The 19,387-nt window shown below is 33.5% G+C and overlaps 1 protein-coding gene across 1 annotated transcript in view; it reads right to left on the reverse strand.

The window, feature by feature from the left end:
* TTC6 (tetratricopeptide repeat domain 6) overlaps positions 1 to 19,387 on the reverse strand; it is a 62,482-nt gene that overhangs the window by 33,580 nt on the left and 9,515 nt on the right. Inside the window, exons 3-8 of the mRNA XM_065636866.1 lie at positions 16,082 to 16,212; positions 12,594 to 12,803; positions 5,764 to 5,923; positions 4,102 to 4,212; positions 1,809 to 1,871; positions 154 to 581 (exon numbers count right to left, since the gene is read on the reverse strand). Coding sequence (XP_065492938.1) covers positions 154 to 581; positions 1,809 to 1,871; positions 4,102 to 4,212; positions 5,764 to 5,923; positions 12,594 to 12,803; positions 16,082 to 16,212 — 1,103 coding nt within the window. The remainder of the gene's footprint in view (positions 1 to 153; positions 582 to 1,808; positions 1,872 to 4,101; positions 4,213 to 5,763; positions 5,924 to 12,593; positions 12,804 to 16,081; positions 16,213 to 19,387) is intronic.

Consider the following 19,387-nt stretch of genomic DNA (forward strand, 5'->3'; position numbering starts at 1 on the left):
TAAAAAAATATATTATTTCTAAATAACTAAACTATCATTACTTAATTTCAGAGCAATACTTAATATTTTAAAAGATAAAACCTCTAATTAGATAATAGAGCTACAAATTAAAATACATTCTTTAAAAAGCAATACACATTAATTAAAGAAAACCTTTTAAGAATCTTTGGAGGCTGACTTAATTTCTTAATCACAGCTTCTAATTTTCTAGGGTTTATTATTTTCTTTGATTTCTTTGTTTTCTTTCTTCTTGGGGAAACAGTACATTTAATCCCAGCCTTTTGAGGTTGCTCCACAAGAACAATGTCATTCTCACTATCCTCTTGTCCACTCAATGTAGTCATTTTTTCTACTGGTATGTCTGTCTGCATTGACTGAGGATCATCACAGATTTCATTGAATAGATGCTTGGTAGGGGAGCTTTTCCCGATCTCTCTCTCAACCTCTAGCTCAGCCATCCATTGCTTCATAACCTCCAACTCTTTCATGCTGGTTTTGAAATTAGCTGATATATTTAACATAATTTCATCTTTGAAAGCAGACATCTCCAGAGCTGAGACTGATCTTTTAATCAAACCTGTCTGTTAAAAAAAAATAAATTTAATTGATCTAATGTTCATTTGAAATAAGATTTATATATCACATTTCCTTAGTTCAAAGCACTTTTTTAATGCTTGGTTACAGACATTTACTAAGAATTATTTAATTTATATATTTATTAGAAAGACACTGCATCAGCCTCTAGTTTATTTTAATAATAAGTTAAAGCACTCCATTTAAGCAATGAATACCTTTCATTCTTTATTTGTGGTAATGCATTATACCCTGTGAAGTTTTGAAAAGAAAAAAAATCTTAATGTCACAAGTGTGTCACATTTCTTTAGGAAAATTATATTTTTTTAAAAAGTCTAAGCTTCAAACTGATTTCTTAGAAAGCTGAAACTCAGTGTAAAGCTACCATTTATCACCACATGTATTTATCATCATCTGTCATTTAAGACCAAATCAAACAGTTTGACTGCAAATTGTATAAATATTGAATCGTTACTTGATAAATTATCTTAATGCACTATGCATAGTTTTTCTAAAGGATTCCTAACTGAATTCAACAAGAGTACTTCTTTTTGAATGTGAAACTAGTATTTTAAAAATCAAGCACCAATACCTAGTTCAAATTGCAAATCTGGTATTTAAATTATTTTATTTATCATTGAGTACAAACTGCTGCCATGCTTCATGTCCGTCTAAAATAACATGGTCACAACATTTTAAGCAGGTCTTTATAGACTATATAGAAGTTTTAAATAAATGCATACTCCTCAAATTCTTACTCAAAATCAAAGTTGCTAATAAAATATTACTTGTATAATGGTATCAAGGTCATCTTTGCACAAGTGTAAAGTTTGCATGGTTTATTGCTATTTTGTGAAACAGCTAGCATAACTTCAATAGCCATAAAAGTACACAGCACTTTACAGATTGGAAACTTGACACATTCTGCCCTGATATTTCTGAAATCCAAGGACCTGATACCACAAGTCTTTACTCAGATATGTTGTTCCACTCATTTCAGGTTAGCTGGAGTACAGAGTACCCGCACTTATCTCTGCCCAAATGCCTGTAAAGTTAACAGGGGTTCTCACTGTAGAGCTATGTTCTCCTATTTAATGCAACTAATCCACTGGAAAAAGACCTTTGAGACTCTCACTTTTGCACCTAATACGAAAATATTAAGCTCAAATCAGTTCAGTGGAAGAATTTCTTCCATAAAATCACAGTTCAGGAACAAATACAAGAAAATATCATACCTCTGAGCTCTCACTGTCAGAAAAATCAGGCAAGGATTGGCATCTTCTCAGTAAACTTTTTGTCTATACATAAAACAAAAAGCAAAATAAGTCTAAATTACTCTGATCCTAATATGAATAGAGCTTTCCAATACATTCTGCTTTTAAAAGGAGAGACTGCCAAAATTAGAGCTAATGTCTAAAGAAATTTGTACTTTCAGAAAAAAAAAAAGAAAACACAACCAAAAAAACACCTTTGCCGGAGTGAAGTAAGAACTGCATTTGCCTGGATTTCTGGATGTCTTAAGCCCATTACTCTGTCAGATGTCAAAAAATTCGAGATACATTCAACTTACGTAGATTAATGCTAAAGAGCAAGTACAGTCAGTGGACATACTCTATATATAATGTGCTCCAATCTCAGAACATGCTCTGAATACGCCATACTGTTGATCATCTAGTGAATTTACTGCATGTATGGAGACATCTTTCCAATGAACATGTTTTAAACTGGACACTTCTTAAAAGTGTCATATTCACATTAAATGACACTAATCACACATACATTCCTATCTTGGGAATCTCAGACAGAAAAATGGCCACATAACATCACCACGATCATAAATTCCAATGAGAATAGTAGTTCTTCCTGAACATCCGTATGTGCTTCATCTGGTTCTAATTGGTTTTGTTAATAGACCTACTTGTACCATAGTAACAGTTTTATTTTTCACTAAGACATGTTCCAAATAAGTCCACAAGTAAATATGGAATAAAATATAATATTTTTGTAACTGCAGACTTTATTACTTCCAGTTATTATATCTAATGGCCTGTTCAACCTGTAGGCAAAGGAATACTAGCACTCTAGCTGGACAATTCCAAACCAGTTTATAGTTACGTATACAGCCATAACCTCTTTGTGCCTGAAGTCAAACACGATACAAAACTCCAAATAGTTTTTAGCCAAGCACAAAATAACTATTTTCATTTGCTGCTGCCAGAGGATGTTGGAGATATGCAAAGCTGATCGCACAATTCTTCTTTTTTGACATACCAAATAAGATTCTCCTCACTACTTCTAGCCAGCTCCTGCAAGAAATGTTCAAACCAGCAAGTGTTCCTTTATCATAGTCGAATTTATCTTTTTGTTCTATTTCCATGTCATCTACAAGTCACATACTCTTGAATGACATATTCTCAGATAGCTATAGTCACTATTGAAAAAGCTTCTTTCAAGGACAAAAGCAAGCACATCTTGCCCAGTATGTTTCACCTTCAAATAGGAAACACACTACCCAGCAGATCTTAACTGCTCTAGTAGTCCAAACTTGCAGATGAGAGCCCTAAATTTTAATATAAAACAGTGTCTCCAAACATTAATCATACATGGGAGCTCAGCTGCAGTAATAATATGCTAGCCTCAGTTTGCCCATTTCTGGCTGTGAATACATCCACTCATACACTAGTTTTCCCCAGTTCCAGCTGAGCTCCCAGCAACAGCACTGGCCAGTTCCAAGGTTTCAGCTATGGTTTAGCTACCAGAACACTTAGTTGTACCTCAAATTCTCTGGTAAAGAAAAATTTTCAGCTTACTTCCCATGGGACTTGGTTAAGTTTTTACCCAGTTCCACCTCTTGAATCTATTCACTTGGAATAGTTAAGCCTATGTAAACACATATCACTGAACACCATCATGAGGCACATCAGGTTCTCTGTGGAGCCTACAGCTCTTATTTCCTACATTGCCTCCACAAACTAGATCAATAGTATTTGAGTTAGTCAGGATTCTGTAAATGGAAAGACCTACAGTGCAGCTTAGAGTCACACTTCAATCTTGCACTTGCAAATCATCTGCACAGAATTATTTGCCTATCCTTTAATATTATATTCAGAAAAATTCTAGATTAAAAAATGCACACACTTTGAAACATCTTTTTCCCCCTATTCTGCTTCTTGACTCTTTTAGTTTTCTAAATGTCTGGGCATAGTAGAACATCCAGAACACTGTGCCACTGAGATATGTCATATTACTCAAAACCTGTTATCTATATCACAGACCCTCTCCTAAATCATCACCTAATGCTATAATAGCGCAAAATAAGAAGCATCTTTAAAATATGCAATTTCATGTTTCAAAAAGTCAGTTAGCATTTTCTAACTATTAAAAAATGAACAATACCAAACATAAAATTGTTTCTAGAAGTCAACTTGCAGAAATATTTTGTCTTACGACTAGATCTTCAAACTGTGAGTAGTTTTGCTAAGCTTAACTTTTAATGTTATATTAAAAACATAGTACTGTAATACACACCAGTTTATAATCATAGAAATCGTTAACATCTTGCTCAGCTTCTAAATCTTCTTTTTCTTCTTCATAATCAGTGAAAAAGTCCTCAGATACAATATCCTCAATAGTACTGCTCTGAAATATTAATATATTTGCACATTTTAATATGTGTAATACTATTATTTTAGTCAGCTATAGAAAACATAGTAAAAGATAAATAAATAAAGCCTCTAACGTATTTGAGCTAAAGATTTATGACAATGAAGACCAACATCACAGAAGCCATTTATGCTAGGTTTCTGATGGAGTGCATTCTTTAAAGTCATCAAAAACTACATGGTGCAAAAAGGGGCAGAAACCTGAGGAAACTGATTACTGCCACCTGATTCTCTAAAGCTTTTAGCTTTGGTAATTTATGTCAGGCCACAGTAGTCTTTATAGTAACAAGAACACAGCTCCCAATTTGTTCATAGTAAGGCTAGGAGATGGGGAACTATGTCAGGTTTATTCTTGCTGTCAATTAATCCATGGATAAGTGTGACTTATTTCTTACACAGGAGTGTGAACCGGATGTGAAATTCTCTGTAACCTTTGCCATATGAAGGTGCATACAATGGGCCTGCTCTTTTACATGAATGGCTCTCACAATAATGTAATGGCAGTGGAGATTTTATATTCAAAACATTTCAAAACTCAAAAACATTGACATTTTCTAAAATCGACTTTGTTACACATAAGAAATATTTTATGTTTCAATAGAAATCACTGCCAGCATAGTATAGCAGAAGAAAATCAATGCAAAAGCAGCTTTCAACATAAATGTAAAGACTTTAAGCAAGGCAACATAATAGCAATTGGCAATTAAGAATTATTACTACCAGAAATTTTATTATTGTAGAAAATGAAATTAAACAATACTATTCAATACACATTATTATAAATTGTACAATTACTTATATACAGTGCTTACAATATAAAAAAGTTTTAATTAGCAGCCTAATATATGACTATTAGAGTTAATATAATGTTAGAAAAAGACGTATTTCTGCAAAAGATGGGAACACTAAAATACATTTAGTATATTTACCTCATATGTAGGAAATAAAATTTCTTTCAATGAAGAAATTGGAGCAGAGAATTTTGGAGGACCCGGAGCCCAAAACTTTTTTAAAGCTTCTGGATAAATGGAAACCTTCAAAACCAATACAATTCAGTTATCAGCTAACATAAACCCAGTTTATAAACGTCTGTACTGAATCTGAACTATTAGGTGATAAAATGCCATTTTTTGCTAAACATAATTTTGTCAAAAACAACTCTACCAAATACAATGAGAGGTATAGGGCTCCACAACCTGAATGAACTACCTAGTTTGCTCTTTTAGCGTTGGTACTTTTCTGTTATTAATTAGCACATTAGCTTATTTTATTACTTCAGCAAAGGAATTAAGAACTGAGACATGACTTTCAGAACACTCTCCATTGATTAAAAACTCCACATCCATTTTTATATTGCATATCGTAAAATGTTGAAAAATCAGCAGAACTTTATTTCCAAGGTGTTCTGTTCTTTTGTTGCATGACACAATTGAAAAAAAGATAAAACCACGCTTTTTCCCCCCAATTTTGTGTCTTAATTTGCATGATTATGCACATACAGCACACATTTATTAAAATGATTTCTTACTTTCTCTGCTAATAGTTCCAATTGTGGCTTTTTAAGACAGTATTCCATTACTTTTTGGCATTCAGTCAGACTTTTTGATGTATGAGGAGGAAGAAAGTGAATCCCATCTGTCCGATTATTCTGGAATTGCTCTGAAATAGGAATTCCTTCATAAAAAATTCTGCAGCAACATAGAAAATGAATTAATTACTCTGATTACATCAGGTATTAACAAAACAAAAATAGCTTGGTTATTAAAGACAAAAAAAAAATAGGTAAAATTTAAATCACATTAGAAATGAATGATGAATAAAACTTTTTTCCTAAAGATTGAAATGACTTAATATACAATGAAACCTAGCACCAAACTTGTAATTTTTGTAGTCACACACCAAATAATTTTACAATTACTTTCATTATCAGCTGTATGGTGTATATTAGAGAAGTCACAAGAAAAATATAACACTAAGCTCTAAATTAGTATGAAACACATTACGTGCATAACTTCATGCATGGCAAATACACCACTCAAGTGCTGTGCTTACAGTCAGATACACTTAAGTGCCAAAGAGAACTGATTTCAGCAGGAATGTCTGGCTGGTTTTGAACAGCACCTTTGTGATTACTTGAGGATTGGTTTCTGATTATTTTTTGTTTGCCTTTTTTAAAAATAAATCTACCAATGGCAAACGACTCACAAAAGGAATATTTCACTTTACAAAGTTGTTGTTTGAAGTAATTATACTTCCCAATTTCCTATCTATCTACAGTTTCAATTTCCAAAAACAGTGAACACTTTCACAGGACACAGTAATTCATTAGTATGTTTATATATGCATATGCAGATATATAGATACATATAAAATCCTGTTATAACTGTTCTACCTTTGTTCCTGGCACCTCTAAAGGGAAATTCAGATTTGAAGAATGTATTACTACTATCAGGCTTGTAAAAGTATTTTAGATATTAGTAGCAAAAACTGTTACCATTTATCACTTGAACAGATATTTTACAGGATTTATATATAAAATGATAATGAATATTGTTATTTAACAGAGAGTAGAAATTACATTTATATTTTTTGTTATTCTTCTGGTAGCTTGTTTTATAGTACAATTACTCAAGTTCTCACTCATCTAGTTCTTACTGCACTAGAAATTACAAGCACAGAATGCAATAAATGGTGAAATACATAATATATATACAAAAGAACAAGAAAAAATTCTCAATTTCATATATTCAGCTATCCATATATGTATGTAAATTTAAACACACATTACATGCAACATTTGACTTTTCTCAACACACTGCCACATTGGTATATGTCAACACTGACATCTACTGGTGTTAGTCAGGTGTGGGGTACTTTTTCTGCAAACACTAATAATGAAGTTTCTTTGTGCTTTCATGGAACTAAAGTATGTAAGTTCTGTTACTTGCAATTTCACTGTCAGACGTGTATCTGCTATAGTGGATACTTTTTTGGATACTCAGTGGATACTCAGATACTTAGTGGATACTCATTTATGCTAAATGCAATTTCCATTTTAAGACCTATTTAAATTGTCAGAATACTGTGTAAATGGGGGGTCTTAACAAAACTGGGAACCAGCCATTTGATTTAGCAAACAAATGCCTTCTGAAGTACATTTGGATGTTAAAAAGGAATCCTTAAAATGTAGCACTAGCCCAGAAGCTGTACTTCTTACACAGAGAGAAAGATTATAGACCTGGGAGTAGTTCTTGAACTCTTTCTGGAATGTTCCTTTCTTCAAGTGGAAGCTTTGACAAAAGATGAAGAAAAACAAGAACTGAAAACCTAACTTTTGACAAGTATTTGGCCTTCCTAGTTTTTCTTTACACCTAAGTATTTGGTGGTTCTGACGCTTCAAGGTGAGTGTCTGCAGAAAAGGAATGTCAAGTGAAGTTGTACAAGATACAGAAAGGTATCAAACAATCAAAATATTCCTTAGCATCTGGCAGTTAAAAGCGTTTTAAGTGAACAATGTAAAAAGAGCTATCCCTCCTTTGGGGCACTTCCGTCATAAATAGTTTTCAATTAAAGGAGTTTATACTAAGTAATCAACTATGAGTTAATGCAAAACAACATTCAGATTTTTCATTTCTGGAAGAGAAAAACAACACAGAGGAAAGCTCGAGTAATAATAATACAGATCTAATAATATTCTGTTTCCATTTGCTGGTAAAAAAATATAAAATCAGAATGTCTCAGGAAGATGCAGGCACTCCTGTGTGAAGGAACCTTAACAAGCATAACATGAAGCTACAAATCCCACTAAGATGTTTGAAGGATATTTGCCAGGAACAGGTTTGACTATCTATATATAACCTTCCTAAAAAGATATTTAGCTTAATACTTGTCTTCATGGCTGAAAATGTAGCTTTTTTAACTCTCGGATAACAGATGCCTGCAAAGTGTGCCAAAATTAAACAGGAGAACAAAGCAAGTCACCTTTGCTATCTGATGAAATGAACTTATACAGTCAGTCCCAGAAGAGAGTTGTAACTGACCTTGGGAAGTTTACATCTTGATAAATCAATACACCCTGCTCCACATGACGATTTTTGCAGATGTGAATGAAAAGTTATATAAATTTTTAAGCCTGTGGATATTTTCCACAGTGAAGACATGACTTTAAGGAAAGTTGTTGCTTTATTAATCTGTTCTACCTTAAACTCCTACCACTGTAGGCTGCTTTGAACTTTGTTACAGTCAAACATGATTCTTTCACAGAAGAACTCAGAACTAGTGCAAAAAAAGTATATATAGATCTATCGTTATTTCAACAGCTGACAAAGTCAATTTTCCTGTCCACTACACAGAAACCATTCTTACCCCCACATAGATCACTTGCATTTGTAAAATTAGCTAAATGCGGGGAATTGGTCAGTGACAAAATGTGAACAGCTTTAATGGACCTAAATTAGTGTCAGGTAAATGATACCTTTGATCTTCAAGGCTCACATAAGGCAACCAGTTTTAAAAATTAAAACCAGAAGATGATGGTAAATGATGCCACTAGATGGCAGTGCTCCAAAGAATTTCGAGGATTAAACTAATTTGGCAAGGAATTTTGGTATGGGCTTCTTTTTAAACTTTAATTCTCTCCATCTCTGGGAAAGGTAGCTCTCAATGTAAAAATTCCTTCCCAAAAATTTCTACTGATTCATAAAGCTCAGACTCACTGTCGATTTCCTCAACCTGTTGGCTACTTCTTGAAAACCAAAGCATACTCTTTCAAATACTATCCTCCCATAGCTTGTACAATTCATCTCTCCTAGTTCCACTCCCATCTAACTCCTTCAGCTTCCTGGGTATTTCAAGGGGTTCTGTTCTCTTCCTCCTCTATTTCTAGTAATGTTCTAGTCAAAGACCATGTACAGGTTCCTTCTCCAGAGTGCGATTCATCACTTTGTTCTGCAACAACAAAAATATCAGATGATCTTCCTTCTTAGGGATGTCAAGCTGCCACTGCTAGTTCAGCAAGGCTGAAAGAGAAGGATCTTACGTGCCTTTCCCTTCTCAACCTTCATGGCCTCCTCACTACTTTTTTTCTTCATGAGTACAGCTAGCATCCCATCATTCACACAGACTCAGAGCACACGTATTATTCAAAACATTCTAAAAATAAAGTATTTTTCTAATCTCTCTACAAAGCTAGTCTGGTGTTTAATTTCATATCTCACTTGCTGCAGCATCTGTTTCTTTAGCCTGGACAAGCATCACCTTGTCCTATTCACATTCATTCAAAGTGCTACTGCAAAGATCATAGCTGCTTGCTTTGAATGTTATCCCATTCTTTGAAGTATTAATAATAGAAAAAGAGAAGTTCATTCAAATATAAAATGCTCCTCAGCTTTCAAAGTCTTCACTGCCTTTCATTTTTAGTTATGTCTTGATCAGTAAAGTGATAACAACTTCTATTTTTGTGACTTCTAATGACATCACCGACTTCCTAGGGTTGTTTTTTTTCCTTTTTGAACATCATCTTGCCTGCTCTCATGTTGCCTCCCATATCTGAGAAAAGCTCACTACAGCCATCAATTTATTCTCTCAGAATTTCCTTAAGTCCTCTTCCACCATGACCCACAAAATGGTTAATGGCTGGGCTACTGGTATGCTGAAACCCTTGCTTACAGTGCTGATCAGTGTCCTTTTTCTCATTGAGTCCTTATCTTCTCTGTCTGTATATGTCCAACAGCCAGAAAATGCTGCCGAATCAAAAGCAAGCACTCTAATTATGGCCATGAATGATATTCATATGCTACTCAAATTTCTCACAGAAGTAGAAGCTCATAATAACTACAGAAAATCATCAGGGTCTAATCCTGTACCCTGAAATAATGCCATCCTTGATGGTTAGGGTAATCTTAACTACATCAAAAGAATTCAATGACTAAAAACTTTCATAAAGCAATTTATGAATTCATATCTTAAGGTCAGAAAGAAGCATCATGGTTACCCAACCTGACCTTCTAAATAATACAGATAATAAAACTTCATCAGTATTCCTGCATCAAGCTCACAATTTCCTGGGTGAAACTCAGGATATACCTCAGAAAGAAATCCAGTTTTGATTTAAAGGCTGTAAGTAATGGACGATTTCAGAAGCTGCTACTCTCATTGCTATACATTGAAATCTTATAGCTACTCTCAATTTGTCTAGACTGAAACCTCAGCTACTGGGTCTGTTGTGTTTTCATTTAGCAAATCCAGCCCCTTGCATCAGAAACTACCATGCAGGTAAATGTTCAAATCAATTCTATATCTCTTGCGTAAAACCAACGTAATGATCTTTTAAAGCGTCTGAATACAGAACTGGTATTCAAGAAAAGGATGGCATACAGGAATCGACACTTTTGCTTGCTCTCCTAGAATGGTACTTGCAACACTTTGTTAAGTGCATTAAGTGCACAACATTTCTAGAAACCTTCATATGGAAGAATAATCACAGATTAACCAATGGGAAATCTGCTGCTCCTCTCTGGAGCTTTAAGATGTTTCAGGGGCTGCAGGCAAAAATTTCCCTCCATTTCAAATCCAGAACACGGAGCCCTCTTCTAAGGGCGGACGTATCCACCCTTTCAAGGAACAGCAAAGTGATTTTTTTTTTCTTTTATAAGACAGGAAAAAAAAGCAGAGTGGTGACTTTCACCTCTTTATGGTAATTCATTATTGAAGCACAGAGCCAGGAAATGAGAATTCGTTGCTTATCTGAGGATTCAAACCTCACTCACCATTAGATTACTTGACCATTCTGGGTACAGGAAGTTGTGCTGTTGAGCAGAAAAGAATGCAAAAGTCATGCAGCCCAGAGAGAGAACAAGTGGTGACATGACTATCTCACTTGTTAGAGCACTTACCTGGAACAGAAAAGCTCTGTATAATATTTCTAATTCCGAAACTTTTTCCTATATTATTTCTACTGTCTCACCTCCTTTATTTTAAGGTAAACATGTTTAATTAAAAGTTCAGAGAGTATTACACAGCCATCTTCTGTTGCTTATCTTTCAAGACTGTAAAGCTCCTTTCAGAGTTACCGCTTTTCAGGATACAATCTCCCTTCCTACAAAGGATGACCCTAAATCCCTATTCTTATCCTTATGACCTTGCATTTGGCTGCACTAAAACACATGTTTTTCAAGCAAGCCCAAGTTAACAAGCTAAACAAATTGCCCTGTAAAACTGACCTAACCTTATCCTTATTTACCACTCTACCATTCTTTAGATCACTACAGACTTTATGAGCAAAAATTTTATACTTCTGGAGCTGGTGAAACACAGAAACTGTAAGTAGCAAACTGTAAAGTCTGAAAAACCATCATGAAAAACTTGAGAGTATAAAGGCTCCAATTCTGAATTTTTTGACGTTACTCTAAAAAATAGAAAGGCACAAGAAAGCAAAAATGCAACCAAAGTAATAAGCAATGAAAAAATAATACGCTTCATATTCATTCTTATGCACATTATTTTAGTGCAAAACATGTTTAAAAAATATTTAGGAATTTACTACCGTCAAATATACAAACTGGTAAAATAATAACATGATAAAACTGAGCAGGCTTATTCTAAAATCCATTTACATTTCCTCATTACTTCTTACAGAACAGTTTTTTGACAGATCTTGTTACATGCTGCATCAACCTCAGAAAAATTAACTGTCTTGCATTTTGTTCTACTTCAGCTCCTCATTCATTAAAGATGCAGGATCCTGCAGTTATCACATGACTACCTTTTACATGAATACTCCTGGCTACAAGTTTATCTAGGTCCTAGTTCTGTATGTGCTTAATTTTGTACGTGTTGAGCTCAACAGAACTACACTCAATTAGTTGAAGTTATGCTTGTTCCTAAGTGCTTGTAGAATCAGGATTGAGGTAAGATTGTCTCTGTGATAAAGGGCTAGTGGGTGTGCACTTTAAACCTTTTACTATTGTAGAATTTTACATTCACAGAAAGCCTACTCTATTTGGTCAGTATTTCTTGTTATTTCAATGGGACCTCTCATGAGTAGAGTGAAGTATAAAAATTCCTGTATTTATAACCTAAATTGTGATATATAACTTAAAATATCTCTACAAAATGCCATTTATTTTTAAAAACAAACAATACATTATACATTTTATGCAAGATACAAGACTTTTCATATTCTTGTTCTAATTATTTTAGAACACACCTACCAAATACAGCAATTTTTTCAAATCTTTTTCTTTGCTCCTTCTTTGAAACTACTAAATACTGAAGCACCATGAAAGCCATTTCTCAACATATAATCTTTTAACTTAAAAAATTAACTAAATCACAGTAACTCAGAAAATAAGTTCATACCTTTTCTTTTCAGCTTGCTCTTTCAAATTCATATATTTGGAACACGTTGGTCCTTCCTCCTTATTGTCCGCGTCCTCTGCTGTAAGTAAGATATTGTGACCTCTTCTGTCGAAAGTATGATAAATTCTAGAAACCAGTTGTAAATAAGGAGGCAATATAAAACCAGGAAAAGCAGTACATAGGTGATGAATGCCTGGATAATCTTGACCTCTAGAAAGGAAAACAAAGAAATCAGGAATCTTAATATTCATTCTCTATATTCTAAAGGACATAGTTTATCAAATACTATGTTGTGACATTAATTGCTTACATAATGCTTGGCATTAAGTGCCTGGTAATTTCTACTAAAAGTAGAGATCATATTATTCAGAAAAGAAAAGCAGGTAAAAGCTAAAAGGTTGGTAATAAAGTAAAAAATAAGTGCTTTTCCAACTTCAGTAGAGTTTTCACTTGCTGCACGGAAAACTTAAACCAAGTAATGATGATTTACAGCTTAAATTGGGTATGTGAATAAATGTTATGTTAAAATGTTACATGTACATTCATCTGCAAATTCTCTCCCACAATGAAGTACCTTGTAAATACCTTTAAAACTTTGAATTAGTTTTATGATATGCAATCACTTGAACTTCTTCCTAGCTTTTCAATTCAGCTGTTGATTTTCGAGGAAACACGGGGTCTTTTACTATCTTTGAAAAGTTAATAACTAAAAAATTCTACCACTTAGCCCTCCAATGTAAGTTGTACTGAAGGTGATGAAAGTCTATTGACTCCCACAGGCCATGGATCAAATTCTAAAAACAGTCTCTGGCTACTGTATGAACTCTACAAAGTTAATAAATGTCTAACGTCCAGACAGTTACAACATGAAGAGCAGAAAATGTCTGAGATGTAAAAAAACTCAAAACTGACTCCCCAAATATATGCTGTTTTTAATTAAAGTTCACAAGTGCCTTCATACTTTAAGAGAAAATCCCAAATTAAAATGGTTGAAATTCCACTTCAAAATTACACTGAAGAGTTTTTAGGTTTAACTATTTTTCTGAGGTTCTCCTGAGCCAATGATATTTTCAACATCTTGGGTTTTTTGTTTTACTGAAAATTATGGCTTATGTTATAAACAGATATTATAAAGGGAAAATCAGTGAGAACTGCAAAATGAAGTAAGAAAATACACAAGATTCATTTACCATGCAATACATATTCAAGTTACAAAAATTCTGGTTTATATTTGCTTAAATTTTCTGAAAAACGACAGCAAAAAAAAGGTAAAATACAAAAATCACACGTAAAGAAAAAAACACATGAAAATCAGTGTAATATAACAGAAATTTGACTCACAATCAAGAAATTGTCCTATCAAGTATAGACCAGAGATATCTCCGTTACATTAATATTGTTTGAGTCCCTAAGTTTATAGGCACATGAAAACTCAACAGGAAAGATTGTCACTGAGTCTTTTGATTTTAATTAAAGGTCCTCAAAATATTTTTTTCGAGCCATACAGCTTTAATACATAGAAAAGAGCATAGTTACGTTTCACCAGATCTTACACTCCAAAGTCTCTACTGAAAGCAGTGGCATTTTTGCCTGAAAGAGACCAGGGTCAAGGTTATAAAATAAAATGTGGAAACTGAACATAAAAATGAAATATCCAGTTTGAAAAGCAACTCAATCACACAATACATGAGACTGATGAGGATTTAAGGCATGCTTACAGCAACCCCATTCAATGCAAAGGATAATCTTTTTTTTAACTAATTGAATACATTTACAGCATATATGGAAATAACTGGTTTGGAGTGTGAAATCAGAGATCAGCGCTTTAATAAGTAGATCACATTAATTTAAAATTAGAAAGTAATATTTCACACTGCTTTTTTAACTCACTAGAGAGTATATAAGCTTCATAAATGTTTATAATAGTTAATCTCAGGGTGCTCTAACAGTTCATTTTCTCTGCAATGCAATTAGCAACAATTAAAAAAATATGGCAAACCATTTAACTTTGAACTTACAATATTTTGAGTGATTTCTGTAAACCATGGCAGGCAAAATAATTTTAAAATTCCCTAGGAAATTTTCTCTAAGTTTTGTCATTTAATTTAAATAAATAGAAACAATTTTAATGTTATTTTAATTACATGAGCGTTACTGCTCTTGTATAGAAGTTTATAAGTTCATTGAATGAACTAACTGAATGCTTTATCAATGTAAACTGAAATATTTGGGGTAAGATGCAGGTAAAGGTGAATGCTTTTACAGCACACACTCTCCTAAAACAGACTATTTATCATTCTTTGAAAAAAAGGGACATGAAAAAACAATACTATGTGTGTGGCCTACATTACCTTCACTTAATGCACTAAATACGGCTTTTTTAGAAAATCGTGCAGTTTCTGCACCATTGATAATCTGACAGTAAGTATTTATTGAAGGTAAAACACTCATTGTCTGTTGACACTATTTGTTTTAATATATAATCTTGCTAACCAAATGAGCTTTAAGCAATGCAGATAAGCAATGGCATGCAAAGGGTCACTTAAATGCCAATTTGCCTGTTTCATAAACTTAAGCATTCTTTTCCCATGACTATTCTCAGCTACTTAATTGAAAGTATTATCCATTTACAAACTTTAGGTCTGCCATAAAAAGGCTCTTTTCTGCATCCAATAGACCTTTCAGGACCCTAAGAACAACAAAAGCTAATAATTAAAGCTGCTTCTTTTTTTTTTCTCCTTTTCTCAATAGAAAATTGAAGAAGCAACCTATGGTACATCTAAACATCGCTGTCTATAAAGATCTTATTAGCAGTGAAGACCATAAAACTGAAGAGTCTCACTTGACATAGGAGGGACAGGATCAGCTAAATTAGAACACGGTCTGTACTACTTTTGTAATCTGCACTCCTACTACAGAATGACAGATACAACCTACGACAAGAGCAAGGTAATAAGCAGTTGTCCTTAAATTATAGCTCTCCATGTAAAATCTCCTGAATTTCAGACAAGCACTGAATGTAATACAAATTCAACTTAATGAATTTTTAATACATCTTCTCTATTTAAAGATGATGACTTACGGCTGGCATTGCTTATATTAAATTTGTGGTATTTTCCATTGTTTGTTTTTAATTATTTTGATTAGATTATGCTTGGAATTGTATGGACAAATTCAACCCCCACATAAGCAACTTCAGTTTCTGCTGCAATCAAGAGAAGTTTCATCTCCATACAACAGGAGTGAATAGGCTCTTCAGACTTTAAAAAAATGTAAATCAGAACTATTTCAAGGAGATAAATAACAAATTAAAACTAGAGATGCCAAACTAAACTTGATACTTTAGATGAGAAATTGCAAGTGTTCAGATCCAAAGTTGAGGGGATGGCATTATTTTTTCGCCAAACTTATCTACCATGCTATGCACTAATAACTTAATATCTTCTCAATCTTCTTCTCATAATAATGAAATAAGATTAAAAAATTACTTGACATTTGAAGCCTGAGGAGGCAAAGACTGTTGCAAGTCATGTTCCTCTTGTATCTCCTTCTGAACTTCATCTGGCTTAATTTTTGATATTGCTTTTCCTTCCACCCGTAGCACATCCAAGGACAAAGCCTAAAATGTTCATGAAGTGGACAAACACAGTGTTACAAACCGGTAAGTTATATGGATATTTTCACACCCACTCTGGAGTAGAACAAGGAGCATTGGCACACAAGCAACTCTGACCATCAGAAACCACAATTCAATTAAACTAGAGTAGTTTAGAACTGTTGTCACTACACAGATCATAGCAGTGCCCACAGCTATTCAGGATACAGAATAAGCAGACGGGTGTGATAAAATAAAATGTCCAGTGTACCTTACCTAAACTGCATTTCTGAATAGTGTATGAGTGTATTTCAATATATTACAAAGAGAATAACAAAAAGAGCACCAAAATTATAATATTACTATTCAGAACTATTAGAAGAGCATGAACAAATCTAAAATTTGTATTATATTTATATGCAAATTCAAACAGATATGTACGGTTTAAATGATGAGCTTTTATAAAAGTTTCTTCAAGGTTATGTTTATAAATACAGGAACTTCAGGAGGAATACAGATGTGAGGAATTCCTACTGTTTCTACCCACAGCTGGTTATTCCTATTTATTAGAGCACCACCTGCTTAGTTGTGCCAAAATTGTTTTTTTCACATTGCAATATAGATCAGATAACTGATCCCTGTTGAAAAAAGTAGTAAAAAAAAGTGTGAAGGGAAGACAGAAATTAATCTAGATCTCTGATTCCCTTTGTAGAGTGTCACCACATAGAAATTTAGCTAGGGGCAGCTCACTGTAATCCAGGAGCAAGAGCAAACAGCAAGGGAAAGGAACTACTGAAGTTATTATTGCTGCCAAAGTGTTTGCATCTGTTTCATAAAACTCAGGTTCAGAATCCATACCCTTGTGCTGCTTTTTCCATATTGTGATGACCTCCAGAGGTCACTTCCAACCTCAACCATTCCACAGTTCTGTTTCCTGCAAACTGTTAAGCATCTTCCTAAAACAGACTAGCAGTGCCATCAATAAAAGTATTCTTCTGAACTCCACTTAAAAGCTTGCACACATAACACAGCAAAGAAGGTTCAATAAAATAAAGAAGTATAATCATAGCATTACGAAGACAGAAACAGAACAACACAGTGGGGTAAATTAATTTTAAAGTGCTTTGTCTTGAAAAAAAATTCTGTCTCATTATGAAAAGCAAGTCCTTTTTTTTTGCCCAGCTCTTCCTGATAAACCATGGTAATAACTAAGCTAGTCAGCCTTATGGAAGTATATAGGAACCCAAATAATACAACTTTAATGACCAAATGCCTTTCTAATTAAGATTTTTCAGGCACATATCTGGTTAAATGAATCACAATAGCATAAGATTTTACTCTTCTTTGTCCACTCATATACTTTATTTATCCCAGAATATAACTGAGCACACTTACTCTCTTTACTGATATATTCAGCAATATTTAAGTTCTTCACGAAAAAAATATGGAAGCTTACAGTTCATAAACAAGTATATTAATCAAGTCAAAGATACTGAGAACTGTAGAAGATACCCAAATGAATCATTACCTTCTCAAAAGGCTGATTCAAAATTAAAATGGTTTCGTCTACTGATAGGTTATTTTTGAAACCAACACCACCACTTATAGCAGAACATATATGAAAAAATATGAAGGACTGAAATCAGCTATTTCATGTTTACCAGAGAAACTGGAAGCCAATCAAAAATTTACAAAGAGAAAATAGGCTAACAAAAATAAGGAATACAGAAAAGTTTGAAAGCAATATGCCTACCTGGAAACATATCATTAAAATAAGCCAAATATAAAACCATGATTTCTTGATTTTGAATGTCAGGTAAATGTTTCTGTCATGACCTCTTGTCCAATTTAAAGAAAAAAAAATGGTACCTTACTGGATGCATTGCTGTTAACAGCTTTTGGAATGCCCAGACACTCAAATGATTTGAAAAACATGCTATGTAAATTACATTCAAAGTAACAGAGATACTCACCAACACAGCTAATGAAAACCTCCAAAACTAAAATTACAGCAGCTACTCGTTTAAAATTAGAAGCCAAAGGTTCTGTGGTCTTGTATTTTTTGTGAAATACAACATGAAGGGAAACTTCAACACAGTCCTGCTAATGAATTATGAAGACTATACTAAGTAGAGGGGAGTTCCTGTAAGCCTAAAATCAGAGAACATGAGCCAACATACTTACTATTGGATGGACATTCTAAATGTGTGCAATCTCATATTTTCTTTATAGAAATATCAATGAACTAACACACAATGTTTTAATCAAAATATTTGTGTAATTCAGTTACAGACATAATGTAAAATTACAATAACTAAAGCAAATATCGGCATTTTTTTATCTGACTGCTTTGTGCACAACCAAACTGCAAGTTCAACTGCACAGCCAATCGATTTATCTTGAAATCACATGGGGCCTACAGCCCACTAAGCAAAGTAAGTTAAAAAAAAAGTCACAAAAACATGCCAATGAATAGTGATCTATAAAATATACTAATATACAGTACACTGCCATTGCTCTGTACAGAAACAGTTCTGCTAAGGATGCAACAGGGCATTTAGTTAATACATATGCATTCTTAAAACTATTTCTCCTTTTTCTAAAACTTTTTCTCCATTATTTTTTCCATGTGTAAAAGTATGCACTTTGAAATTAAATATTATCTTAAAATTATGTAGTAGTTATGTTAAATAGAACCAAACATGTTATCTTTTCAGGTGCCATTCTTCAAACTACTTTGTGTTGTTAGATCACTGAACACACACTGATGGGTGTTGTTGCAACAATACCACCAGTGCATTACAGAAGTGGCATGCTGCCCAAAATAACACTGTCTAAAAAACATAATCACCGTACCCCAGCACTGTTTAAATAACTGTGAAACTGTTCTGTTGGCAAATAGTATATAATTTAGAAGTAATAAACCATCTTACTATATTCATGAATATTATAAAAATTACCATCATTGACATTGTACTGTGTATTGTTTACACACCATTTAGCACATTTAGTTTAGTAACCAACTGATGTTGCAGAGTATACTATTTAAAACTAGCTGCAAACACCATTATAAGTATTAATGATATAAAACAGTATAGCCAAGTACAGATGGCACATGAGACTTCAGTTACTGAAGGATTAGAAAAATTTCTGACCTATAGACAGATAAATATTGTAAGGAAAATTTCAAAACACAATT

The sequence above is a fragment of the Caloenas nicobarica genome, chromosome 5 (genome assembly GCF_036013445.1).
Source record: "Caloenas nicobarica isolate bCalNic1 chromosome 5, bCalNic1.hap1, whole genome shotgun sequence".
NCBI classification, from domain to species: Eukaryota; Metazoa; Chordata; class Aves; order Columbiformes; family Columbidae; genus Caloenas; species Caloenas nicobarica.